The 26,806-nt window shown below is 46.0% G+C and overlaps 9 protein-coding genes and 1 non-coding gene across 10 annotated transcripts; 4 read left to right on the top strand and 6 right to left on the bottom strand.

Annotated features, from left to right (window-relative positions):
• Positions 1 to 36: 36 nt before the first annotated feature.
• On the bottom strand, positions 37 to 1,595 carry F4817DRAFT_367825 (uncharacterized protein; the record flags this gene model as incomplete). The annotated part of the gene is made up of 4 exons (XM_049307178.1): positions 37 to 429; positions 491 to 851; positions 919 to 1,073; positions 1,184 to 1,595. 4 exons carry the CDS (start codon positions 1,593 to 1,595, stop codon positions 257 to 259), a joined length of 1,101 nt encoding a protein of 366 aa, XP_049155838.1. The 3' UTR covers positions 37 to 256.
• Positions 1,596 to 2,252: 657 nt separating this feature from the next.
• F4817DRAFT_227720 (SUMO-activating enzyme subunit uba-2) lies at positions 2,253 to 5,062 on the top strand. The gene is made up of 6 exons (XM_049298886.1): positions 2,253 to 2,724; positions 3,003 to 3,173; positions 3,237 to 4,241; positions 4,289 to 4,547; positions 4,596 to 4,680; positions 4,734 to 5,062. Exons 1-6 carry the CDS (start codon positions 2,656 to 2,658, stop codon positions 4,999 to 5,001), a joined length of 1,857 nt encoding a protein of 618 aa, XP_049155837.1. The 5' UTR covers positions 2,253 to 2,655; the 3' UTR covers positions 5,002 to 5,062.
• On the bottom strand, positions 4,713 to 6,231 carry F4817DRAFT_227724 (NAD(P)-binding protein). Its single transcript, XM_049298887.1, has 5 exons — positions 5,820 to 6,231; positions 5,602 to 5,761; positions 5,451 to 5,537; positions 5,302 to 5,394; positions 4,713 to 5,191 (listed from the first exon to the last, which is right to left on the bottom strand). The coding sequence occupies exons 1-5, from the start codon at positions 6,063 to 6,065 to the stop codon at positions 5,040 to 5,042; spliced, it is 738 nt and encodes a 245-aa protein (XP_049155836.1). The 5' UTR covers positions 6,066 to 6,231; the 3' UTR covers positions 4,713 to 5,039.
• A 1,001-nt stretch (positions 6,232 to 7,232) lies between these two features.
• F4817DRAFT_361007 (PAP2-domain-containing protein) lies at positions 7,233 to 9,380 on the top strand (the record flags this gene model as incomplete). Its single annotated transcript, XM_049306349.1, has 4 exons — positions 7,233 to 7,356; positions 7,587 to 7,803; positions 7,878 to 9,160; positions 9,295 to 9,380. 4 exons carry the CDS (start codon positions 7,233 to 7,235, stop codon positions 9,378 to 9,380), a joined length of 1,710 nt encoding a protein of 569 aa, XP_049155835.1.
• Positions 9,381 to 9,912: 532 nt separating this feature from the next.
• F4817DRAFT_347660 (uncharacterized protein) lies at positions 9,913 to 10,842 on the bottom strand. Its single transcript, XM_049304583.1, has 2 exons — positions 10,058 to 10,842; positions 9,913 to 10,000 (listed from the first exon to the last, which is right to left on the bottom strand). Exon 1 carries the CDS (start codon positions 10,719 to 10,721, stop codon positions 10,095 to 10,097), a length of 627 nt encoding a protein of 208 aa, XP_049155834.1. The 5' UTR covers positions 10,722 to 10,842; the 3' UTR covers positions 9,913 to 10,000; positions 10,058 to 10,094.
• A 1,442-nt stretch (positions 10,843 to 12,284) lies between these two features.
• F4817DRAFT_347659 (uncharacterized protein) lies at positions 12,285 to 13,938 on the bottom strand. The gene is made up of 6 exons (XM_049304582.1): positions 13,919 to 13,938; positions 13,418 to 13,860; positions 13,151 to 13,349; positions 12,993 to 13,099; positions 12,824 to 12,939; positions 12,285 to 12,772 (listed from the first exon to the last, which is right to left on the bottom strand). The coding sequence occupies exons 2-6, from the start codon at positions 13,791 to 13,793 to the stop codon at positions 12,626 to 12,628; spliced, it is 945 nt and encodes a 314-aa protein (XP_049155833.1). The 5' UTR covers positions 13,794 to 13,860; positions 13,919 to 13,938; the 3' UTR covers positions 12,285 to 12,625.
• An 840-nt stretch (positions 13,939 to 14,778) lies between these two features.
• F4817DRAFT_227593 (cyclophilin-like protein) lies at positions 14,779 to 15,792 on the bottom strand. Its single transcript, XM_049298885.1, has 3 exons — positions 15,687 to 15,792; positions 15,302 to 15,635; positions 14,779 to 15,226 (listed from the first exon to the last, which is right to left on the bottom strand). Exons 2-3 carry the CDS (start codon positions 15,377 to 15,379, stop codon positions 14,804 to 14,806), a joined length of 501 nt encoding a protein of 166 aa, XP_049155832.1. The 5' UTR covers positions 15,380 to 15,635; positions 15,687 to 15,792; the 3' UTR covers positions 14,779 to 14,803.
• Positions 15,793 to 18,228: 2,436 nt separating this feature from the next.
• On the top strand, positions 18,229 to 19,686 carry F4817DRAFT_319119 (arrestin domain-containing protein; the record flags this gene model as incomplete). The annotated part of the gene is made up of 3 exons (XM_049301013.1): positions 18,229 to 18,318; positions 18,482 to 19,366; positions 19,444 to 19,686. 3 exons carry the CDS (start codon positions 18,229 to 18,231, stop codon positions 19,684 to 19,686), a joined length of 1,218 nt encoding a protein of 405 aa, XP_049155831.1.
• A 1,359-nt stretch (positions 19,687 to 21,045) lies between these two features.
• On the bottom strand, positions 21,046 to 21,148 carry F4817DRAFT_t135. The gene has a single exon. It is a non-coding gene; the product is annotated as a tRNA-Leu (tRNA).
• Positions 21,149 to 21,610: 462 nt separating this feature from the next.
• F4817DRAFT_319118 (tRNA-splicing endonuclease subunit sen54 N-term-domain-containing protein) lies at positions 21,611 to 23,041 on the top strand (the record flags this gene model as incomplete). Its single annotated transcript, XM_049301012.1, has 1 exon — positions 21,611 to 23,041. One exon carries the CDS (start codon positions 21,611 to 21,613, stop codon positions 23,039 to 23,041), a length of 1,431 nt encoding a protein of 476 aa, XP_049155830.1.
• Between the last annotated feature and the right edge of the window lie 3,765 nt (positions 23,042 to 26,806).

The raw sequence follows: 26,806 nt of genomic DNA, 5'->3' as shown, positions 1-26,806 counted from the left end.
TAGAGATGCGTGTACGATGAACGGGCGATGAGGAGATTGAAGACCTCGGTCTTTGTGATATTTACGATGGTTTACGCGATGGCGTTGGGGAATTCTGATATTTGCTTGGCTAGAGTCGCCGAAAATAATCAGTGCTTGGGCTTGATATACTGCGTAATATCAATCATCTTTTAGCTAGTAGCCAACCAGGACTACCTAGGTATTATAGTTGCCTATGTACAGATTACCACAATCGCAATCCATTTATCCAAACTGCTTAGTACCAAATACTCCTCGTTCGATGATGTGGAATGGTCTCTTTCCCTTGCGCCTCCAATAGTTTCATGGTGTCGTACAGGAAAAAATCTATCAGGATAGCGTTGATCTTCGCGTCAGGGTGTTGACGTTTGATCTCGCGCTTGAGAAGTTCCACACACCAGATACTACATGCTAATTGACTCTTTTAGCAATGTCCGGAAGTAGGAGTGAGGCTAGGAATATTGATACTTACCCCTGAGCTGTATTTCGTAATCGCTTCCGTTCTCTAGAATATCACCCCTGGCTATCATTGCTTGTAGAGGCGGACTGTATCCTATACAACCCAACGTAGCTAGTATCTGCGGGACACGGTAGTCTGCAAACATGGTGATCTTGTCGATGTCCCTAAACTCACCGTAGCCCTCACCGTTGAAGCAGGCCCAAATATCCGCCACCAGGATCTGGGCGCGCTTGAGGAACCGGACGGGTTTGCGTCGCCCTTCAAACCGAGATTCGTCTCTGAAACAGTTGAAGTCCTTCGCAAGCAGGTTAACCAACCCCGCGGCCGACTTATTGGCAGCTTCTATGCATTTCGTAAAGCTGCAGCTGTATTTCTACAAGAGGCCGAAGCGCGTTGGCGATGCGTTATCTCCATGCTGTAGTTCTGGTTGGATTACCTACTTCATATAGAACTTGCCCTGCTTCCCTTAGGCAAGAAAGCCTTGCTTCCAGCAGGGGGATCTCTTCGTCGGTGCACGACCTGAAAACGTATCTGAGGGACTCAAGGTTGCACTCCTCTTCGTTCTGCCAGTAATGCGGATCGGTTATGGGGATATCTTTATATTGATTAATTGAGTATGCTCATCTTGGAAGACACGCTATGTTGACACCAAAGAAAATTCCGAATAACGAAGCGGCTGAGTGTTTGATAATATATTAAACCCACCTTCTTCTAGTGCTCTCTGCAATGAGGCTACTAGACTCCAGTATCCGGTCCAGGTCTTGTCTCGGTATGAGATGGCAAAACGTTCCTCTTCCGGGTGTAGGGACCAGAATGAGAAATTGAGCAGGTCCATGGTAAAAATGAAGGCAACGGTGGATTCATCTTTTGTCTTGGGATGCAATTCATGTTCGGACCAACTCGCGGTCGAGAACTCTTTTTGCTGCATCTGCTCGTAAATCAAAGCTGCAGCATTTTTGGACGCCCTCATGTTCAAAGCTACATCGATCGAGTTGTCGCAGACATATTCGGCGCCCTCCAAGACACCAGTCTCTGGTTCTTCATCCAGGTTTAGCTTCCCTTGGAAATGTTGCCTTAGAAGAGCGAGAAGCTCTGGATCCGCCTCGTCATCCGACATTATAGCAAGCTGGAAAGGACCAGGTCTGAACAGTAATCAGTAAATGTGTAACTAGTAGAAGATGATACAATTGTTTGGTTCTTAAGCCAAAATCTTAGGGATAGTGGGGAATTACAAACATTAGGTAGGTAGAGTAGATTGTGAAATTTGAACCTGACTTGAAAAATATTTACCAAAATATTTACCCAGGACTAAATATTTACCCAGGACTTTATGCGGAGGAACCGTTTCAATGAAACTCCAAAACAATCTAATGTATCATTTGTATATCATACAAATAAAAGAGCCATCTCTTTTTTTTTAAAAACGTATCACTGGGCACTATAGCTTCAGCTCAAGTAAATATATATACACTGCCTATTCTTATCGGTTAGGTACTTGTACTTAATTCTTTAGCTTTGAGCTATGTACATAGACCTAACGTATATGTAGGTATAGGCTTGGCAATCTCAGGAGGATGCTCCACGTTGAAAGCGCAGACCACTAAATGATGTGCAACCTGCATACCGTGTTTGGGAATTAGTGGGTAATATGATACATCAGCCCAATAGCGTGAATTCCCGGTAGTAGTAGTAGCATGGTACCTGTACAGAAGCTTGCGACCTGCCTTGGCTGCTTCTAAATGCTTGCCTGCATCCAACTGCATTCAACTGGGGGTTGCTAACCTTAAAAGCTTGCGGTTAAGACATTACCTAGGTACCTAGTCCCCCGATTGCCCCGAGTTGCGAGGTCATACTAGCAAAGGTAGGAGCGTCACACTTGCTCCGGCTCCAATTGAGCCACTACTGTTCGAGCATTCTCCAAGGCTGGCGGCGCCTTCTTTAATACTTGCTTTCTATCGTCTCATCATCTTTCACACCAAGCTTCTTTTACCTTTTTTACTCCGTCTACTCTATTCTTTTGCTCTCTCCTCTCTCTCTTTCCTATCCCCTACTAATTCTCAACCGTATTTCTTATTTCCCATCTAGTACGCATATTACACTCTACTACAAATTACATCATCATATGCATCGACGAAGAGATCTCCCCAAATAGTGACTTGGGTAGCTAGCTGTTCGAGATGGCAGTGGCACGAGATGCCTTCAACCGCCGATCTCTTGGCCCCTCGCTGAACGCGCATGTCAAGGAGGTAAGTCGCCGAACTGCATCCTGCACGGCATCGTTTCGTTTGCGCCCTGCACCTTTCCTACCGCTGCGCGCACCGTGAACGGTCGATCCTAGGTTAGATGGGCTGTTTGCGATTTATCACCACAGCCTCAGCAACCTTGCGCGACAACATCTCGTCCACGTTTCCAACCTGTAGCCTACACTAGCGCCCACTTTATTGTATATTAAAACTTATCAGACTGCAAGATGGATCTACATTCGGTCTTGGAGTCTAAATTCACGCTAACACTAGATTCACAGGCCCGAGTTCTCATGGTTGGCGCAGGCGGAATCGGCTGTGAACTGTTAAAAAATCTCGCCCTCACCGGCTTCGGCGAAATTCACATCGTCGACCTCGACACAATCGACTTGAGCAATCTGAACCGACAGTTCCTCTTCCGACACGAACATATCGGGAAATCCAAAGCCCTGGTACGAGCAAACTATAGATCGGACAGGATAGTATGTATAATGACGTACTGACCACACGGTTAGGTAGCAAAGGAGGCGGCGGCAGTATTCAACCCGAACGTCAAGATTGTCGCGCACCACGCCAATATTAAGGACGTACAATTTCACGTCGAATGGTTTAGAGGCTTTAAAGTAGTGTTTAATGCGTTGGACAATCTCGAGGCGCGACGTCATGTGAATCGAATGTGTTTAGCGGCCGACGTCCCTCTAATCGAGAGCGGAACGACAGGGTTTAATGGACAAGTTCAAGTCATCAAAAAAGGTGCTACAGCTTGTTATGACTGCACCACAAAGGAGGCGCCTAAGACCTTCCCCGTTTGCACGATTCGAAGCACGCCGAGTCAACCTATCCACTGTATAGTTTGGGGTAAGAGTTACTTGCTCAACGAAATCTACGGTACAAGCGAGGACCAAGCTTCCCTCGATCTCGGCGAGAACGAGGATAATGCGTCGGAGATTGCAGAGCTCAAAAAGGAGGCAGAAGCATTAAGGAAGATAAGAGAATCAGTTGGCACGGAGCAGTTTTCGGAAATGTTATTCGACAAGGTTTTCAATGCAGACATTGTTCGTTTACGCTCTATGAAGGATATGTGGAAGTCGAGAGAACCACCCAAGCCTCTCGAATACAAGACGTTGATGAGCCAAGCAGCTGAGGCCCTCGCATCGAAAGACCAGATCCTCAAGGATGGCCAGCACATATGGACTTTGGAGGAAAATTTGGTAGTCTTCAACGACAGCTTAGACCGCTTAAGTAAGCGAATGCTGAAGCTACTGGCGACACGTAGTGAGGACTCTCCAAAGCCTACCATCACTTTTGATAAAGATGATCAGGACACACTTGACTTCGTTGCCGCCAGTGCGAACATTCGATCGCATATCTTCGGAATAGAAGCTAAGTCGCGTTTCGATATAAAACAGATGGCTGGCAACATTATTCCCGCTATCGCGACCACAAACGCGATCGTTGCTGGCCTTTCCGTCCTCGAGTCATTCAAAGTTCTTCGAGGGGAATATGACAAGGCGCGAGAGGTACGTGGTGAAGCTCATTAGATTTGTGCATATTGCTGACATTTCAGGTATTCTTGACGCCTTTTGCGCCTCAGAGGTTACTAGGGACAGATCGTCCTCGACTACCAAACCCGGAATGCCCGGTTTGCGGCGCCTACAACGTTAATATTAATGTTGATCTATCGAAGGCAACGCTTAACGATCTAGTAGAATTTATTAAACAACAACTAGGTTACGGCGAGAAGGAATTTGCCATTAATAGTGATGCTGGCTTGCTATATGATCCTGACGAGACGGATAATCTTGATAAAAATCTTAACGAACTCGGTCGGTTCCAACGCCCACATCTTTATTGACATATCTAATAATTTATAGGTGTCAAGCAAAATAGCTTTGTCACCATCGTAGATGAGGATGATGATGATACCTTCATCAACGTTGTCATTAATATTCAGGAAGCGTATGTCGTAGCAAACAATTCTCACTATACTAATAACTAACTTCCCTTTGTAGCAAGCTCGCGGATAAACCCATTGAAGGTCTCCAAGTCGATCAAGAACATAGCATCCCTCGTCGAGCGAAGAAGGTGCTTACTATTCAAAGCAACGGGATTAGCCAGACTAATGGCAAGCGTGCTGCCGATGGAGAGCCCAAGGACCCTAAGAAGCGTTTAATAACGGAAGATGGAGCATCTCCAGCAGCCAAGAAAGTGAAGAATGACGATGACGTGGTCATTATTGATGATGACGCTGGTACCGGCGCGATAGAAATCCTCGATTGAATGTTCGTCGCATTTAGCAAATGAGAACTCGACGAGATTCACGTTGCGCTTAAGCCTCCGTCGATATTGAGCACGCAGTTGTGTGCGTAGGAATTTTGGGCTAGGAATAATGCAGCATTTGCTACCTCTTCGACCAAACCGAGGCGTCCAAGAGGGATGAGAGCAGATAGCTCGTTTTTCCGATCCATGTCTGTCGAGCCTGTATATTAGTAATCGTGTACTTTGTAAGAGGATCGGTTAGGGGAACGGGTTTGAACAGGCGGGGGGAGAGAAAAAAAATCAGGAAGGATGAGATGTCACCTTTCGTCATATCGGTCTGGATATATCCGGGCAGGAGGACATTGGCACGAATGCCAAAGCGGCCGACTTCCCAGGCCAGAGATCGCGTTAGACCTAGAACAAGCGTGTTTAGTTAGCTTGCGAGCTTGAAGAAATGACCGAGTGCGTACCAACGACGCCGGCTTTTGACGCGGCATAGACGCTTGCCCCCCGTCCCCCGTGAGTAGCTAGCAGACTAGCCACGTTGATAATACAGCCTATGATAACAAGGTGCAAGTGTTAGTTGTAAGTTGAGAATACGTCGGCGTGTAACCAACTTACCCTTTCTCTGCTTCATCATCTTGGGTATGAAGTATTTACAGCCCCATATGGTACCCGTGAGGTTAGTGGCAATAATCTCAGTCACGTCTAATCTGCTAGTGTTGAATAAGAAAGAGTTCTGCGAAACGCCAGCAGCGTTGACGAGAATATCACAGGTTTGCTATGATATCATATCTACATCAGTGTCGTGTACGGAAACATAGCGAGAGAATGCATACTAATTTGGAATCGGATATCAGCTTTTCCCAGCCATTTTGCGTCGAAACGTCGAAGGCGGTTGTGTAATGCTGCTGTGAGGAACCTTCCTGTCGGTGTAGAGAATTTGCAGCACTGAGGAGAGTGTGTTCATCACGTCCGATAAGAGTGCACCCTGCTCCATGAGCGGCGAAGAGCCTGGCGATGGCCAATCCGATGCCCCGGCTGCCGCCCGAGATGAAGCAATGCTTTCCGGCCAGGGACTGCATTTCTTCTATTTCTTCTATTTCTTCTATTCTATTACACAGAAGAATATGGAACTTATTACCGAACTAGGTCAGCCGACTGTGTAATAGTATTTGTACATGTATATATGGAGGCATGTATAACATTCTTCTTTATTGGTATCTCATTATTACCTGTACAGGTAGCGATGCCTCCATATCCATATCTCTGTCTATAGCCATATTCAATTCTCAATACGGGAGATATGTACCTAAAAAGGTTGGTCACGTGCATAGAGTAAGCTTAAATGATGCCCATGTACGAAGTACTGATTCAATTAAGTGACATCTAATTCGTACAAGATACGAAAATTCGGAAAAAGTAACTTGGTACGGATTACCGCCAAGCTCTTGGATTTAGGTACCTGTTTGCCTTTCTGCAAGTTACATAGTACATGCAACTTTTCCCCTGAAAGATGACCACTTCCAATCGGTTTTCAGGGGTCCATAAACGAAAGACTGACGATACGAATGTGGGGGTGATAGTAGATTGGGCTTGAAGGAAAACGTAAACGCCTATTTTTGATTTTAAAGTTGAGATGATGCCAACTCTACAACTTTACCATTCTGCAATGACGGGGACGGGACGGGGATAATCCAAACAATTTAAAGGAAAACAATTGCAGCCAAGATAAAGAAAAAAGATAAAATCCACATAAAGTTAACTCCTAGATCTATGCGAAATATTGGCAAAAGAAAATTATGGGTGAAATTATAAAAAGTTAAAGAATACTTCGGAGAAAAAAAGAAGAAGAAGGAGAAGAAGGAAGAAGGAAAACCAACCACGATTTATATGCGGTGATCCTTGTGGCTTGGGACGGGTTGATCAACTGAATCCTACTCACATCTATTCTTGATTATCTTTTACCTTATTACCTTATTACCTACATCCCTATATTCCCTTTTAGTCGCCTTCTCTTCCTCTATAATATTACTACCTAAATTAATATTCCTAGACAATCGCAGTCTAAAATTAACCGCCGAGATTGGATCGTTTTCGATGCGCGACCGTCAACATCGCCCACATCGCCCACAACCTACGACTCTAAGAATTGATCCGAACCCGACCCCGACCGGGACGGGAGCCTCGCCCGTTGCATCCCGAGCTTTCATGCTAGTGTCCAGATTGAGGAGGACAGACCCTCGGATCCGATGAATATAACTAATCACGCCCACGCCAATGGCGGCGCTGGGCCTAATGGGCCTATAAAGAGTGTAGAGGACGTCGAAGAGAAGCCTCCCGTGATCGATGCCGGGTTGCGGAGTTTGGATCATTGTATGTGCTACCATTATTATTATTATTATTATTATACTTGTAAAAGAGGTGGAAAGGAACGACGTATCGGAGCAATTGAGAATCTGAGCAAGAAAGGATCAAGTTATTAACGATTGCGCGCATGAGACATTGTTCGCTCTCAAACGTTTAAGGTCTCACATACGAAGAAGGAAATCTTATACAATACAACCTCAAGAGCACACATACTAATCTATCTTGCATTACTACAGACAAGCGCGCTCTTCCGAAATGGCGGTACGAATTGCGACAACGAGCTCTCCCTCTCGTCAGATGGGAGACACCTTATTTAGCCTGGTTACAGGCCACTTTGCGCTCGCCTGCGCTCGACAGCTACTTCGCCATCACGGCTAACCTCGGCACCCATACCTTTTTTATGATCGGTCTACCTATAATGTTCTGGTGTGGGAATGCCTCCTTTGGGAAAGGGTACGGTTATCTATCCCAATTACGAGAGACTACGTGAAGTAGGAATGCGAACAGCTATTAACATAGACCACCAGAATCGTACACATCCTTGCGACGGGTGTCTTCTTCACCGGCTTTGTTAAAGACTTCTTCTCACTACCGCGACCACTCTCTCCACCCCTCCACCGTATCACCATGTCTGGTTCCGCAGCGCTCGAGTACGGTTTCCCCTCGACCCATTCCGCCAACGCCGTCTCTGTCGCCGTCTACGCTATCCTATGCCTCCACGACCCCGACAACCCCTTCCAGCCCGCCACACGCTCCGCCCTCGAGGCGCTCGCCTACTTCTACGCGATTAGCATCGTCTTCGGCCGCCTCTACTGCGGCATGCACGGCTTCGTCGACGTAATTATCGGCTCCCTCATGGGCGCTATCATATCTCTTGTCGAGTTCTACGGCGGTCCCGTCCTCGACCTTTATCTTGAGGAGAGTTGGACAAGCCTGTGCGGTCTATTACTTCTTATTATCATCTTGATTCGTGTACACCCTGAACCCGCGGATGACTGCCCTTGCTTCGACGACAGTGTGGCCTTTGCGGGTGTCATGATGGGACTTGAGATTGGTACGTGGCGTTTTGCACGGTCATCGTGGGCCGACATTCCGTTTGACGCCGTGGCGCTAGGATGGGCGGCTGTCGCGCTGCGTATCCTGTTCGGTGTGTTGGTCATATTCGCATGGCGCGAGGTAGCTAAGCCGTCGCTACTAAAGGGCTTACCGCATCTATTCCGGCTCATCGAAATTTGGGGCCTTATTTTGCCCCGTCGCTTCTTCATGCCCGCCTCCGAGTACAAGAACATTCCTCTACGTCTCCGCGTCGACAACGTCATGCCTAACGTGAGCGATCTACCGAACTTACTCACAGCTGTACGACACCCCGGCCGCGGCCGCTCCGTTAGCGTTGGTCCCCAGAGCGCGGCCGACGCATACGAGACGCTGGCGTACCGCGAGCGCAGGCGCAGGGAAAGCGTCAGCGTGGGGGCTGGAAATGCAGAAAACAATGCCGCTACTAGTAGCGGTACTAATAACGGCGTGTTGCGTAATAGAGCCAGTGTGCAGGATATCCAGCAGCAAAAAGAAATTGACAATGCGCGGAGCTCGGCCGTCAGCAATATCAACGGCGCTCATAATAAGCCGAGCGACTACGAGAAACTAATGGGAGAGGGCACAGTGGTGGTCTCGCCGGCCGAGACAGATGGGGAGCCGGATATAGTAGTGGGGCAACATGATGAGCTAGGTGAGAAGGAGGTCTTCTCTAGACTAGTAAAGCCGCGGGTGCGGTATGATGTTGAGGTTGTTACGAAGTTGGTTGTGTACTGTGGTAAGTATCTCCCTTTTCTTCAATATTTTTATCTGTGCTGTGTTCGTTCGCTTTTCATCGAAGTAATTTACATCTTAACATTACTCGAAACTAGCTGGGGCATCTCTTGTATATATATTAACTAAGTACCCTAGGAATCGGCTGGCTGGCCGTCGAAATCGTGCCCGTACTGTACGAGATCATTCCCGGCTTAGGCGCCAGTCACCTCCGAGTGGCGTAGCCTAGCCGAGACTAAGAGTGAGACAGGGGGGTTACGACACAGCTGTACTTAATTCAGTATGTGTGACGCTTGCCATGAGACATGCGATGATACATACCCTCTGCCATGCCGGTAGTTGCGTTCGCTCGCCTGCTCCTGTGATGATATGGAATGCCCGTTCTTCTTTAGTATTCTTGTATATAATTCTGTCCGGCATTTAATAATATTTATACTTCCCCTTATATTTTGATTTCCTGTAAGTCGACGTCTAGTCTACACTCTTATAAGTCTTCTACCCATGACATAATGTATATGTGTTGATCTACATAGCTTAACTTGGTGATGATTAAGTGCTGAAGTATTTATTTATTACAGTACAATACTATACTATCTCCTCCTTAATGATACCCATGGAGGATAAGCCCGTTTGATGCATTCCCAAAGACACCAAGACAATCTTGCTTGAAAGGATTTTCCAATCTCTATTTAAATGCATAAGGCATTTTGAAGACAATCCCCATTTACATATGCGCAATAAGTGGCTAAGTAAGCCGCTTAACCAACTTTTATTATAATCCAAATCCTAAATCCCGTCGCTGTATATGCCACGACTACCCGTAGGTAAATCATTATCTACCTAGGTAATTATGGCAGTTCCGATTCTCGTAAAGTGTAAGTTCTATGTTAAGTATTATTAGTTGGTGAAGTGGTCCTCGATCAGACGGAAATTGTTACTCACGTTCTCGACCCCTGATTGGATCCGTCCGTAAGCGTCTCCCCCGAAATACGATCTGGGGGGAAATACGCCGGCGGGGGTGTTTCGGGCTGGGCACCGTCCGTCAAGAGATCGATCCTAGTATCTCTGTGGTGTTGGCTATATTGTGGCGGGGGCGTTCCATGAGAAGAAATCGTCGTGGCTTCGCTGCCACTGTCGCTGGAGACGTCACTAGAGCTCAGGTTGGAGCTAAGATCCCAAAGATTGAGAAACCTTAATGGGCTAGGACGCGGAGGCGAAGGCGAGGCTATTATCTCTTCTTCTCTGCGCGGGCGGCGGCTTTTGAACGCGTGCTCGCTGGCTGCTGTGTAGATGAGACACAGGATGAAGAAGGGTATGAGGAATACGACGAAGAAGAGCGTGAAGCAGAGGCCGGCGAGGGTAAAGGTGACCGGCGGCGGCATGCCCATGACGTTCTTGTCTCTGCACCTCGAGTGGGCTATCTTGAACCCTATAGCTATGCAGATACAGGCGTAGACGAAAATGCCGGTGTATAGGAAGGCGACACCAGGCGATGTTATGGCAGCTAATGGCGAGAAATCCATAATGGGACTTCTGTTTGTCAGAAACTTACAGTCGAGAAGCATTTACGGTCGAGAAGAGCATACCTTTCTTGAAGGACAATAACATCCCTTATCATGGATATTCGGCTAGACATCTTGTCGTTTCGCGTGCTTGAATAAATGGTTGGATTGGGGAGAAACATGGAACAAATCTCATTTTACTTGCTCCTCTTCAAGTCTAGTCGGGAGTGGCCGCTTTATATAGTCCTCAGATCCTCTCGAGCAACAGAGTTTAGCATCCTAAAGAGTGGCCGTGCCATGCCCACAAGATCCGAACTATCTGTCAACCAAAGTATGGCCATAGGCGCCGGGTCCATATAGTTCGACAGCTTTGTCAAAGCGCTCTGATATACCGCCATGAGAGTTCGGCTCTTTGGTAGTTAGATCGAATTTGGTTTGTCGGATCATGTCTACGTAGCGTCATGGCTCGGTGAGTCAAGAGTGTGGAAGTTAAAGGTCCTCCACGGTTAACCCGTGCTATACTTGGGCCCATAGCGGAAAACACACAGATCTTAGGAAGTTGGCGGTTAATAGAGTAGCATAGTGTATATATTAGCTTTGTTGTGGCAAAGTTAGTACAAGTATGTATTTACGTAGGAGAACTTGATCTAAAAACATTGACCATTCTCTACATTGGCATCTGGCCCTGCTACTGGTGCTCTGAATATATATACCTTATATCTATGGCTAAGGTTCATCGCAGTTCATTGATGACACTGCCTCATTCGGAGCTTAAAGTGTAGATAGTCTGGCGAGCATACGGGATAACATTACAAGGCCACTAGTTCATATCATAAATGAAACTCTAGGTATATTAGTATGGAACGAGGCGTTGGAGAATTTGAGAGGCACCTAACTAAGTCTATAGACCGGGATAGTACCTTTGTCGTAGATATTCTATAACGTGTTCAACGCTATATCCTACAGGATACTCTAAATATACTTATACGTGAACTTTCTAAGGTCTATCTGATGGTCGTAATATAAAAGCTTTAACTTTTGAGTCGCAAGCTGCCTAGTAGGTAATTTGTTATTCATCTGCATTTATGCATCTAGGAAGTTCTCCTTTCCCAAGAACTAAATAAGAGAGTTGATAATATACGCCCCCTAAGCCGGTATGTCACTTTTCCATACAAATGGCATCTAATAGGTATATATTGTTAGTTATGTTGTCTGGATAGCCAGTGGGTCATAGTAGACAGCTAATAATGAAGACACGATTTGAAGATAGATTGGCTCTCTGGACCTCATTGCATAGCGAGTGTCCAAAGTTAGGACTTTGCAATAACAACTGGTTTCTAACACTAATTAGGATCTGGATCTCTGTCATCATAAATCCCATCTCTACTTTTAGCCCTTGACATCTCAAGGGAGCCCGAAGACTTGTATACTTCCTAAAACATACACCTAACAGATACTCTTACCTATAGGACAATCCGACTTTATCAGCCGGTGTACTACGGCTTACAGTATTTCTATCCCGCCCGGCCTTTCAATACGAACTCGGTATAACAATTACGGGGTAGCGGTTGGATGGCCGGTCACTCACGTAAATTTAACGTGTTTCTTTTTCCCCTCTCAGACAATCTTCACTCTTAGATTTCTATCTAGGGGATAATGTGTAATTATTTTCTACCTCAGCGAATTTTCATTTCCTAAAAATAGACGTTCCATGAACTTATCATCAAAATTTTAGATTGCAAATAGTATAAGGACTTGCAAGTTGCAAAAGTAGTAGCTCTATCTGTACGCGAAATTCTTTCTCTTTAGTACTATGGCAGTGCACAAAGCAGGCCAAGCTTCACTAGAGGTATTTACCTAGCTTTTGACAGTATATGTAAGTAACCGCCCTGTAAATCAACACAACACTACTAGCTACCTAGCTTTAATCGACCGTAAAGTACCTAATGATACTCTATGACTTGGACTTAGTCATCAGTGAGGTCTATGACTTCAGATGGAAAACGTCGAGCCTTAGCAGGGAGAGCTGATGTACCATCCTCAGTTAGATCATAAACCTCGTAAACCTCACGTTTGATAAATCTCGGTTCTTCTTTGACGAGCTGCTTTTCTATCTGTAAATAATAGTCAGTTATGCTACTTAACGAGAAAGAGGTAAAACTGACATTTATTTCCTCAAGTCTCTCCTTTGCTAGTCGGGTTATTTCAGCCATAGAAAGCCCGTCTAGACTTGGTAATCTGGGTGGAGTCTGCGGGATTATCAACTCTTGCTGGAGAGCCCCTAATTCTGGTGATAAGCAAGGGAAGTGAATAGTTCCTGCAAAGAGAACTTACTTCTTGATCTGTACCGAAATTGGAAGATGGCAATAGGGCCATTATCACCCGGGGGACGCATGGCTTGCATATACCTAGGGCGTGAAGTCTTTATACTAGTAGATAAACTATAGCAGTGAATTAGGATAATGCAGAGAGAATAGAGATTGTTGTCTCACATGGTTCCATGGGAAATTGATTTGCCCTTCAGGGACCTCTCGGCAAGCTCAAAAGAAGAACCCCCCAGCTGAGCGTACCCGTCGTAGTGGTTGTAGTCCTCCATAACATAAATTCCGCGTTCTACTTTAACCTCGATTAGCCCGAGGTTTTTGGCTACCTGTTGATCTTTCTCGATGCGTTCTTTCGTCACGTCCTCGACTTGAACACTCAAAGTTAGTACCCAACATTTATGATTTATGAATCTCCATCTATACGTCCTAACATACCGATTTTCACTGTAGAAAATTTAAGTGCGTGATTGAACCAGGATTTAGTGTTGTCGCAGAATATATCTTGGCCTTTGACCACCTCCTCATATTGGCCATTTGTGAGGTTGTTTTTATAGATAATTCGACCTCCAATCCAAGTAGAATCGACCCAGACGCGGAAAGTAAGACAGTGGATCTTGTCACCCCAGTTGTAGTCCTTTTGTACACTGAAGCAGAGAGTGAACTCGGTGTTATCAGGTGACTCAATGTATTTCGACGACGTCGGGTGACTGAGCTGCTGCTCGGGAACATCAAGGTCATCGTATTCCAGACAGTCTACACCATTGATGCGCACGGTGACCTTTATACCAGGAATGGCTTCAAGGACGGCCATGATGGTGGGCGCGTAAAAGCTGTTCGTAGCTTGGATGATAGTCGAGGCAAAAACGAAGCCTACCTACCTAGCTTACGGATAAGATACGTTGATGAAATCTACCTAGGAATCAAGTTTGGAAATACCGGGAAGGTCGACTTTGAGGAATTAATCTGCGTGACACTATCTAGTGATGAGTGGGAGGTTGTGTGATTGAAATTGAAAGGGATAAGAAAATAACCTTGAAGAAAATATTGTAGTCGATGTCTTAGGTATTTACCTAAGGGTAGGCAGGTGAAAGGTAAGGTTGTGTGCCTAAGTTAGGTAGGTTAGGTAGGTTAGGTACCTACTTGAATTCGAATCTGCGAGGAATCGCAGGCACGCACGTAGCTGCTTAAGTTGTTCCTGCACTTTATTGGATTATGGGTTGGAGATGGCTAGGTACTTAGGTACCTACCTTAGGTATGTATGTAGTTGCGTACTGAAACCACACACAGAAGAAGCCAATAGCTAGAGCGATAGAAATAAGTTACATGTCTGCTCGTCTTGGTATGGTATAACTTACTGTTTGAATGAATGTCTCGAGTAGCTACTAGTGTAATTTTTGCTTCTAAAATTTCCTCTGAAATCACTAGGTTAGACTAAATATACGTGTACCATATTTGCTTTGCGACAAGTTGTAATGAATTTCTTTCTTTTTGACCCTGTCTACAGTTTGCAATTCTGCCGTACCTTGTCGATGGCAACTGCGCATTTACGCAATTGTCAAGTTCAAACGAGACTGGATCTCCGGTATATTCTATCGTCGAAGAGTTGGACTCGTTTAGAACATACCCCTAGTTCTAGAACTAAATATTCCCTTCCACATCATTTGCCATTGGATGAAATGAGACCGCACGATTTAATAGTTGAGCGTCCATTAGGCATGACTTGTATGGAAGTTCAAGACGTAGAAGCTTTAAATATATACTCGCTTAGATAGGCTTTGGTCGCGGATCTTCATGTAGTGTCGTAGAGCAAGATTGTGCTACTCACGCCGCCAGCGGATTAGCGTGGATAGTCACCTTCTCGACCGACACCTTCTCTTTTGGTCGATTCTTCTTGTCCACTTCGAGTGCTTCTAGTTTAGCCAAAGTAGCGAGACTGTCGTCCCCAATAAGCTTTCCAAACACGGTATTTAAGCCATCCAGATGAGGCGCCTTATCGAAGATAATAAAAAACTGTGAGCCGTTGGTCCCGGGTCCTTTATTTGCCATCGATACAATTCCACGGGCATTATGCTTAAGGGCTGGCCGGATCTCGTCCTCAAATGTCCCGCCCCATATTGACCGGCCGCCTTTTGGGTTATCTGGCGTAGGGTCTGCAGGGCCACCTGTTTGAACCATGAACCCGGGGATCAATCGGTGAATTGGCGACTGGTGATAGTAGTTTGATGCACATAGTGCTAAGAAGTTCTACATGAATGTAAGTTGTCTGACAATGTTGAAGTGATGTTGAAGTGAAGGCTTAAGTTGTATGGGTATACGTACCTCAGCGGTCTTGGGCACGCTTTCACAGAAGACCTCAATTTTGAGATCACCCTGAGTGGTGTGTAGGGTGACGGACATTGTGTCGAAGAACTCTTAAGACGGGCAGCATATCCGGGAAACTGGGACTACGCGATCAGGGCCCTAAGACCTCTTAGCACAGCTCTATCCAGTGCTACGTGAAATGAAACAACGAATGATGAATGACGAATGACGAATGACGTGAAGTCAGAAGTTCAAAAAAAAGTTACGATTCAGCGGTAAAGAGTTGTGGGGGTCGCGGAGTGGAGGAGGCTAAAACATCCAAACCCAGGAGCCGTTGCGGGGCTAATACGCCCTAAATTGATTAGACAGGGGCTACCTGTTAGGGCTGGTAGGTAGTACGTACACTAGTAAAAGACAGTGGACCTCTTAGACATGCAGGTCACATTTGCGGTCCATCATCTTATCCCGTTATCATTTTTATCTGTATGTAGGTAGTCTCTTTGGTCTAGTTACATGTAGTTACTACCTCCTACGGATTAAAAACGCGGGGACACGTGGGAGCAATACCTGCGAATCATCCTACGATTTCCCGGAAACATAGGGTTCCCGCCGTAAAGTTGATGGCGCGCTGGGGGGTTACATTGCTGCTGGGCGGCAAAGGCGCCGTGCCAGGCGTGCATATATGTAGGACTTTACATAGTGTGCATAGAACTGGTTGTGGGTTGTGGGTTGTAAGCGCTAAGCATAGCTGAGGGCTGAGGTGGAAGGGTTGAGCTCGGTTTATCCTGACAAATATTAATTGGTATCTCTATTCTCTTCTATAAGGGAGTTGTTAAGGCTAGAAGCCCAATATTATTACAGCTTTGCTCAGTTAGTCTAGATACTTACATGTATGAAGGCAATGAGAAACTTGATAAGAGTAAAAATAACACTTGTGTAATATCGCATGGTATCGATACCTAGCAGCCTAGGCAGGGGTAGCCTTCAGGGTCATCAGCCTCATCCCGTTGGCCAGGTTCAGGCTCCTACATGGCCCCCAAGCTAAGAACCCTTCTGTACATACATTGGGTAGGCATTCGTGAAGGTACACGTCTGCGTCGGAATAGGCTTCTATGCAAATGGCGGTTTGTTTCACTCGCCCGAAGTTACACTCCCACGTGTGGTCATGCACATTATGGCACCAATTACCTGTCTATTTTCTGTATTACTAAGTTATATAGTTGTTGAAATAGAAACGTTCGATGTCGCGAGGGGGCGGAATGTCTAAACCCTAAGAAAAAACATAGTAACTATCGATATGTACGCGTGTTTCTATGTAAGTGGAAAAGACAAGTGCATAATTTACTAGGTTACTCATTTTGTTGTAATGATAAATCATCTCTACGGTAGTTCTATATATCGTATCTGCGATATCAACGCGTTTGGCTAACATCGATAGGTAGTTAATGGTTGATGTAGCTTACTTCTGTCGTCATTAACAACTCAATTAACCTAACTATAACAACACAGTTACGCAAGACATAATATTTATAAGTGTGAAGCCAATTGTATATAACTAGAGAAATAGGTACCTATCAAAGTACTTATTATGTACATGTAGGTTGTCGGTAGGTAACATTGGTACGACATGGTGAGTTGCTGGTACCTGATATTTTATACTCGGGGCTCGTCTTTGTAGGTACCTGATATATGTCAGATAGGTACTACCTCCACTACGCCTAACCGCCCAAATCGGAACGGCCGTCTATTGGCTTTAATTCAAAGATGGTGGAAGTCTCTCCAAATCCGCGTGCTCCTACAGCTTGCCAATTTCCCCTTTCAGCTTCAAACTTTCGGGCAGGTGGTATCTGTCACATTTTCCCATCTTTCACCACCTCCAGGCAGTACCATAGTATGACTTAGGTATGCTAAACTCCCTAAAACATCCTTAAACATCCTTAAACATCCTTAAACATCCCTAAACATCCGAGCCTTAAGAGACGCCCTTTACCTTTTACCACGCATTCTATTACCCACACTTAGCAATACATACTGTAGGAAGAATCCCTGACTTTCTTCCCACCCCCCGTAGGACTTGTGGGGTTAAAGCAGTTGATTCTACTGGCACACAGGTGCAATTCAATCGTTTACTCCTGGCATATTCCGGGGGAGGAAAAAATAAAAAAGGTCTAAAAAGGTCCAATTCAATGTAAATTGGTCTTCCAGAACCTTATTCCCCCTCCCTCTCCGCGGTGAACCTTTTAGCTGCCCGTTATCTTGTCGTAGGTATACCGGTTTCGTTACGTAGCATACTCGTAGCAACACAAGCCAAGTCCTAGCAGCCGAGCTACGGAGCTACAAACCTGCCAACTTCAACGTCTGGAAATCAAGAACAGTAACCTCCAGGGGATATCCCACTCCGCTCGTTTTTTAATATACCATTTTGCTATCAATTCGCCTATCGATCTTTGTGGAAACCGAGCGGGCTGTGACTTTACACACCTACCCGCCAGTCGATCACCGGTCAATAGTCCAGTCCACAGCCCGTCGATTTCGCGTCCCTATCTCAGCCACCTGTCTCCATCAGCTACCGAGCTACCGAGCAACCAAGTCACCAAGCTATCTGTACCTATACGTATTTACCAATTGCTGCGTCCCGCCTTTTTGCGACTCTCCACCCTCAATTCCCTTGACAGGTAACACTAAGCGACACCACTCTCGACGATAATAACTTCGCTTACCGATCACACCTATATTTGAGCCTCGACGACATTACTTCGACGACATTACTACGACGACTAAGATTTGACATGTAATGCGCCTTTCTACGACATATCTCGGACTGTGCAGAGATCGCATTTCGCAAGAGGGTGTCGGCTTACAGCCGTCCGCGAGGAATAGATGCGCCCGGCCGACGCTAAACATTTGCCTTTTCTTCCACTTACCGGACACAGCGCGTAAGGAGGATGGCAGAACGAGTGCAAGCCTTGGTTCGGGTTTCCGGTCCTCCGAATAGCAGTTTTCTAGTTGGGTATCCTGGTATTTCGGCGACGTTGGTGAGTTTGCGCATCAATCCCATTTATCTCGACCTTAGCTTCCGTTTCCGTTTCCGTTTCCGTTTCCTCGACGTGGGGTTCGCGGCTTGGATAAACCCGAATTCAAGGATGACTCGAAGCCTCTCTAACTACCTAACCTAACTCGACTAACGCATGTCTGTAGCCGCGCATTGAGGGTAAGGTCGAGATTAGGCCTGCATCAGGGTATTCCGCCCCCGTTGCTATCTCTCTAGTGCGAATATGTCTACAAAGAAGAGAAACAATCCATCCAGCGGCCGAAAATGTAGCCAAGCGCCACCTCGGGACGCCTCGACGCGATACTACCGACGTTGTTGGAAAGGAACTTTTACTATACCGGTGCGCAACAGGCAGGGAAGCAGAGAATGTCATGACGATGGACCTGCCATTCGTCTTGTTTATCCCGTTTGGACGAGGCGGTGAAGAAACGAATAGAAGGATACCGCCGGCTTCGTTACAACTCCCAAGCAGGACCGCAGAGACATATTACGAACTAGTGGTTACCGTGCAGCAGGGACAGAGCTTTCAGAATAAATATGCGTTTCCGGTCCCTTTACAACGATACGATACGTTATCGACCTTTGGAATGTATAACCGACCCGAACACAAGGCCGTGACCTCCGACAACATAGTCACGCTCGGCATTTCGCTTCCGAGATGGAGTTACGGACCTATGGACCCGATTACGGTATATATCAAGTTGGCCCCTAATCCCGACTGGCTAGCCAAGGCGAGGAAGGTGACCATACAGAAGATCACGCTCGCGATAGAGGAAGAGATTACGTATAACCCCGAAGGAGACGAGCCGACTAAGAAAGTGAATAGGCTACAGAAACATACACAGACGATAGGAGCCAGATTACCGGAAGAAGGTTACGTTACTAATATGGGCATTATCTTTCCGCATAAGGACCTAAGGGATGCGAATGGAATCATTCGAAGGGGGCAACCGGCTTTCCCAAACTACGAAGTCACGTCATTCACGACAACATCTACACTCTACAAGATCGAGTTCTTCCTCGCTATTAAGGTATGTTAGATACGAGCGTGGTGAAAGCTGTGAAGGGGTTTGTTTGCAGATTATCGCTAACACTTGGTATAACACAGGCGCAATTGGCATCGGCCCGTGATATCATCCTTCGACAGCCTATCGTTATATGCCCACTAGATCATCAAGCATGCAAGGAAGAAATGGATGCCATCGAACAGGCAGCGAAAGATGCCTCCGCAGTCGACCAAAATAATCCAATGCTGCCGGCGAGAACCATCGTTTTGGCCGACGACCCGAATGCTTTAGCGTCTCTAGGATATTGCTTAGTAGGAGGTCAGAAGAAACCATTGATCGAATGAGAATGGCATCCTACGAATTTGATGAGGCCGGGGTGTCTATCTTCAATTTCGCGTGATACTATACCGGAGCATTGTGGGCTCACCGAGTTTAACGAACGGGCGCATACTTTTCACAGGCTTAGACGTTCGAAAATTTGTCTCACCTAAGAATTTCCGTGCATCCGAAGGGCCATTGGTTCTTCACCATCATACTGGCCCGAACTGGTATGGGGGAGGAGTAGAACTACTGCCACAGTAGTAGAGTGCTAGGCCAATGCATAATGCAATGGAACTGGTTGCTCATATTATACATACCTACCTAAAGATTAGGGGGCTTAGGAGGCTCTTCTAGCCCCTTAGCTCTTCTAGTTAGGGTTACAGCAAGATATACCGTCAACCCCTTAGACGGTCTATGCAGACGGGCAAATAAAGCATAGGCATGATTCGTTAGTAATCATATTCGTCCAAGGAGATTTCAGAGTGGGATGCGAAAACGGGGTTGGAGTTTAGAGGATGCGCGGTTTGATTGTAACAGCTTTGCGTTTAACGGACACGCCCACTGTCGTGTCGGATTTTGCGGCGTTACGGTCATGAGATATTCCCAAAGGGCGGTGCAAGATCGGAGAATAGGATACCAGCGCATCGAATTCCGGGCGTTCGTGGGAAATACGGTTATTTGGATGGCCTCAACTTTACTTTATCCCTTCCTCTAATTACGAGCACAGAAATATCATCATGTGTTATTCGTTAATAGGCCAACCAGCCTAAGGATACGACCGGATAAAAGGAGAAATGCATTATGGAACCTATTTCGCGTTGCCACCGAGGCGTCTGTCTAAGGAATTGATACTGTAGAAGTTGGATTGTTGGGATTGCATCTACGCGTACATACGCCGCAAGTTTACGATCTCCAGCTTGGACAGGAATGAGTATATGTTGGCATGGAAAGGAATTCCAGCATGAAAGAAGTTTGGCCTATATCCTTGGCGCTATTTTAAATATCGCATAGGGCAGCAAGACATCTTATAAAGGCTGCCTAGGTATTTTGGCATATAGGTAACTTTACGTATTAGGCCAATTTTTAAATAATTATTTATACTATTCGTCTACTTATGGGTAAGGGATGTGCTTGCTGCAGTTTATTTACAGGTATGTACCACCCAATATTAGGAAGGATTCTATGGATGACGATATGTATTCGTGAAGCTTTTACCCCGCCCCCTCCGAGCTAGTCAAAACGTAAAAATGTAAAAATACACGAACACTCTGCCAAGACCAATAATAACACACACACACTTGTTGCTAAGGCGAGGGACAGTAGAAAAAGATCTGAACTTGATTTTTAAAAAGATTGCGAATTTAGCAAAAAGTAAATTGTTTTGAGAGCTGCAGGATTCGAACCTGCGCGGTTTCCCATCGCGGGTTATACGGTGTTCTTTTGGAAGACCTAAACACGACGCCTTAACCACTCGGCCAAACTCCCATTTGTTGAAGAACTGGGCTGATGTTTTAGTATATAACGCAAAGTGCTTGACCGTCAGAATTTTCACAGTGATGAAAGAGTAAAGGTCAAGCTGATTGGACAACCTGAGTTGTCTAAGCTGGCTTGGGCTTAGTGGGTCCTAAGCTAGGGAGATAACCTTGAGCTAAGATTCTTGTGCGCAGGCACAAGGCAAACATCTAGCTTAGGTAAAAGAAGAATAATAACTACGAGATTAATAGCCCTCGGTTTTGATGGCATATTGAATACATTTAATGCATTTAATGAGAGTCGGGCAGAATTTACTCTTTTCCTTACCGGAAACAATTCTTTTCAAGTGAAGGAAGATTATTTAAGCAATAATATTTCAAGCTTTACATGTGATAACCTTCACTAATTGTACCATCGCAAAGATTCTATCTCTACCGGGGTCCGAGTCACCACTCCCCCCAAATCTCAAGCATAATGGCCTTTGACGACGAAGATCCCACTCTATCGTCGGCTTTACCACCTACTACCGGGGACCGAGGAGCAGATGAGGCACCGTCGCTTGAAGATGCCCTTGCGGATGAGATGCAGGATTTCCGGCTGTTCGCCTCGCTCTTCGATAAGAAGCAGGCCGGGGGTAAGACGTTACGTCGCGGCGAGAAGGATTTCGAGTCGCATGGCACGCGCGCGCAACAAGGTGCCTTGGATGCCAGCCGCGATGCCATGCACGAGGTCTTGAGCTACACGCGCTCTCACAAGCCCAAGGACCACACTCGCGCCTGGTACTTCCCGGATAAATGGGTTGATGTGCCTCCCGCGGAGGAGACAGAGGGCGAGAAGGGCGCGGGGTTGTTTGCTAGGGAGCGTGTGGTGGTCGTGGAGAATGAGATAAAGGGGCCCCTTGGCCAGAACACTGGTCGAGTTGTCACTGGTCTCGAGGGGTATAAGCAGACGCCGGGGTGGCTTAAGACGTGGTTATTACCGGAGGAGGCTTTATACCTAGTCGAACGTGGTTCGTTGGATCTCTGGTGGCCGGCACGAGGGATTGAGGATATCCTCCCGGTGAAGCAGGACGGAGCGAATGAGAACGATGACGAACTTAGCAGAGAGTTTGAGGACTACGAGCTCGGAATACCACTTAGTTTCCAGGCGGCATACGCACTTCTTATCGGTCAGGACGGCGAGAGAGGCAAGGTTAGCCTCGAGAAGTACCAGGTCTACGCTAACCTCCGGAGAACCGGATATAAAATCATGAGAGCGACTTCAATATCGTTACCACCGCCGGTTTCCGCCAAATCCTCATCCCAGGCTCTATGGCAGTGGTTATTCTCTTTATTCCCCGTATCATCGCAAACGCACTCACCGTCCTACGGACCACTCGTCAAGCCAGGCCTCTACCGTTCCTACAACCCGATCTTCACACAGCTCGCCCTCCTCCCGCGACACACACCTACCCCCAACCCCCAAGCTTCCACCCCACCGTCGGAAGAGCCGTTCCGGATCCACTTCCACGTGTGGAAGAGTAGCACCGCGTTCCCCAAAACCAAGCCCCCATCTCCCGACTTCCGAATCGCAGTCGCAGACGCGCGCGACTCGTCCGTACCTACTCTCGAGCAACTGACGGCGCTCCTGGAGCACTGCACACCGTGGGATCCGCCCGAGGTGAAAGACGGCAAGGATGGAGTAGGAGCGGGGGCCATGTACCGCCGTCTCAAGCACGCGTGGCGCAACGCGATTATCGCGGTCGTGGATCGCGGGCTCATTAGCTACGTCCGGTTTGGCGAGATGGCGTTTGGAGAGGAGAAGTTGTACAAGAAGGTTGGTGGGGGCAGGGGGGCTAAGGGGAAGAGAGGCGGCAGAGGTGGAAGAGGACGAGGCGGTGGGAGGGGGAGGGGACGAGGTGGATGAGTTTATGTCTAGGTTATGGGGGATTGAAATTTTTGAAGGTGTGGCTACTGGCCGTCGAGAAGTGATGTTCTCGCCGATACCTGCGGCACTGAATTGATATCATCCCTCTTGTTGAATTGGCTAGATAGGTAAGTAGGTACGCAATTCAATCTACAAGCTCAACGGATACTCAATTGCAATGCTTATGTACGAAAACGCAAATTATCACCTGTATCTATGCGCGTCGACTTTCTTGGTGTTTAACGAATAGTCACGTTGAATATATGGTGATATGTAATTTCCACTTCTCGTATCTGGACCTGTTGTGTATGTTGATAATCAACTAGCGAAACCTATCTACCTAGCCTAATATATCACTATTACACGTGAACCTCCCTCTGCTATTCAAGAGACGCACGTAGATCAGACGCCTTGAAAATATTTATTTTCCAAAGAATGAACGTCTCCCACGTTCTTAGTGCGGCCCCGAATAACATCCTTGTCTATCATCTCGATATGATGTTACCAAACTAACACTAACTCTGTTGTACATGGGTTAGTCGTCAGTAGTGCGATAGTCATATAATTGGACCTACTTAACTACCTACCCGAAATGAACTTTAGATCCGTGTGATATTCTTACGGTGGGGGAAATGCGGTGCGTCTAAAGAGAAAACAACCTCGGACTCTTAAAGCATGTCTTTCTAGTCGCACTGTAACACAGCTGCGATCGTATCACTAATATGTATTAATTGTGGCCACATGATGCGAAACTACTTGAGAGAAACTGGATAGTTAACCAAACTGTTGCAAGTTTGTGGGTTGGCTTGTTGTAATACAGTTGGAGTTGGTGTCGGCAGATATGTACATATCCTGTCTTACCTGTTGGCACACGAGGAGACCAAAGTTCCACAATAGAGTCCTTTGTGTTACCGATAGTATCGACAGAATTAAGATTGGAAAATTTTCTTCTTTTAAAAATTATTTTTTCTGTCGCCCTTCTACTTTCGTAGTCTGTTTGTTTCGTCCGTAAATGGATTTACACTCGGCTATAACTCTAAATTACTTGTCACTTTTGTCTTCGTCACTATTATCACAAGTGTAATAAGATAGATAGATAGATACACGTGACGTAACAGTCAGAAGAGTTGTCAGATTTATATAGGATTATCACATGATTGCGAAAATAAAATACATGTACCTTATCGAGTTCACCCGGGACTTGCAGGCAGGGGGTACGGAATACTCGTATGTAAAGAGAAAGTCTTGGCCCTTGCTTCTATTGAATTGCCTTTCCACACCCAATCAACCCAGTGCAACTCGTCTCATACATAAGAAAATGAGTTGACGTCCATGATTTAACCACAATCGAATCTAACACCTGGGTATTCGAATTATGTTCATCGTGTTATTGTTGTCATCGCTGAGTTACTAGTGTGAAACTTGAAAGTCTGAGTCTGATGAGCGAGCGTAAAGCATAAACATGACACTTGGGATTGCGAAAAGGGCTTTTTAGGCAGTTTGAGAGGGGTATTGAGTTTTATTATTACCTGCTGGCGGCACCTTGTGTCCCCCCCTTCGGTCAGACCGACATAGAGTCATTTCTATTACGCCGCTCGATTGACTTATTCACTCGAGTCGAATCAATCGGTCTTGTCGCACGGGCACGTAATGTTTATCAGCAGAGGATTAAGTGATGACATGATGGCGTAAGATTGGTGTATCATCATACCCTATCAGGTCCGTCGATTACTGAGAGATATATAATCTAGTTTAGACATGCAGCATTAATACCTTACCTACAGTAGGTACGATACATAGCTGTGTCCACGTTGCATCCTGGCCTCCATGCTTAGGTAGGTATTGAGAGTATCATGCGCCGAATTTCAAACTTTACGTGACGTCCCCCACCAGTGTTTAACTCGAGACTGGGAAATTGATGATCGGGTAGACGCGCAACCCGGCGATCGAAACTGTTATTTCTAGTACCTAGTACTATGAAGTAGGTAGGTAGGTAGGTAGGTAGGTAGGTAGGTAGGTAGGTAGGTAGGTAGGTAGGTAGGTATCATATATGTTAGGTATGTAGGTACCATAGCAGCAGCATCGTGGGGCCGATTGCATACTGCTCAATATCAATTAATGCTCATAGTTCCGGTTGGGGCTAAATGGATAGCAACGCTATAATTATTAGAAACGTCTACTAACTACTATTGCTCGAAGCTGGTTGGTGCTGACCCATGTTACTTTTTCTTTCGCGCAGGCATGTCATGTTGGAAGATAAGCGCGGCATAGCACCTTAACCTGCCTATTCTTGTCTCCAATGATCAGTAATTGTATCCACGGGCTAGGCTATTTAGTATACAAGACAGATTGACCCTTTAGTCCGTAGCATTCGATTAGAATACATGCGGTAAATAGCAATTGTTCAATCTCGTCTTTAGTGATAGCTAAGAGTTATTAATAGGGTTTCCTAACGCCACAGTATGCCATTCGAAATGTCAACGTCACAATGTAGCCAACATTTCTACCTCTCTTGTACTTAAGCTTTAACTACCTAACCTATCTACCTAACCTATCTAATCCATCTTGGTGGAGGGAAGACATGTCGTAGCTAAGAATAACGTCCTTCCCGTTTAACGCTTTTTAACTTGCGATCTATATAAACAAACGCGAACTTCGCACTCCTGCGCATGTAAAGTCGTTAGTTGTCGCCAAGCCGTGTCTAATACTCTTACCCAATTCTATCCCTACCTCCTCCCATCGACTCATTCACCTAAACCGAATAAGCAGCAGGTCTATTTACATAGACAATCTCTCATGGGAATCAAATGGAAACCTGATAGTTTTATCAGTTTTCTCTGCTTATTCCCGATGCGATGGATTTAAATTTGTCGGTGAAGGAGGATTGAGCAGGATTGATATTCTACTCATGGAAAATGCATGTTACACAATGCGAAGCGACTCTAATCCAGCCAGCCACACGCTCCTTTGATATACGACCATAGAAGCCTGCCTTTAGCTGACAAGATATTTAACAGAATAGGTAAAGGGGTAAGAGGATAGGTTACAATATAGATAGGCGATGCATTCGTGCGTAGCATTATATAAATGCCTAGGTCACACAGCCTGAGTAATAGCGGTCATGTATAGTGAATAGTAATAATAGTGTCAGCTCGTATATTCTTCCTCTTGGGGCTCTTGGGGCTCTTGGGGCGTCGCAAGTAGGTATTAAGTATTGGGTAGCCTTGAGTAAAGGTACCTAACCTACACATCAACTCATTAACCTGGGTTAGTATCTCTACAAAAAATTGTACGTGGCTCTGTACGAGCACGACATTTATTGGACTTCCAACTTCCATCTATCGATAGCGCACTATTAATTAGCTAAGGTTGGCAAGTGGGCTGTATTAGCACGTCACCAATCAGCTTAATCAAATCTCTGACTTGTTCTACCCCTAGTCGGGCCTTAGTTTAAGAGAGCCTGTATTGCACAATATTAACCCCCCCCTGCTCGGGTTTCCCTTGGGTCAGACAACTTTGATTTACAAACGCTTACTTTTGCCGGATGCTTCTCACACGATATCCATTCCCACCTTAAACATTTTTCCACCTTCAACCTTTTTTTTCTAACTAATTTTACCCTGTGCCGGAGAGACGACTCGATCTACGCAGACTTGTTATTATCTTTCCCCCTTCTCTTTGGGTTGGATAACTAGGTGCCTAATCTTCTTCTTCTCTCCCCCGTATTGCCAACTCTCATTTCCGCAACTCGCCATATTCTAAAAC

The sequence above is a fragment of the Daldinia loculata genome (assembly GCF_022478755.1).
Source record: "Daldinia loculata strain CBS 113971 unplaced genomic scaffold F4817scaffold_55, whole genome shotgun sequence".
Taxonomy (NCBI): Eukaryota; Fungi; Ascomycota; class Sordariomycetes; order Xylariales; family Hypoxylaceae; genus Daldinia; species Daldinia loculata.
Note: the sequence above shows the minus strand (reverse complement) of the source record. Positions and strands in the feature narration are given on the sequence as shown.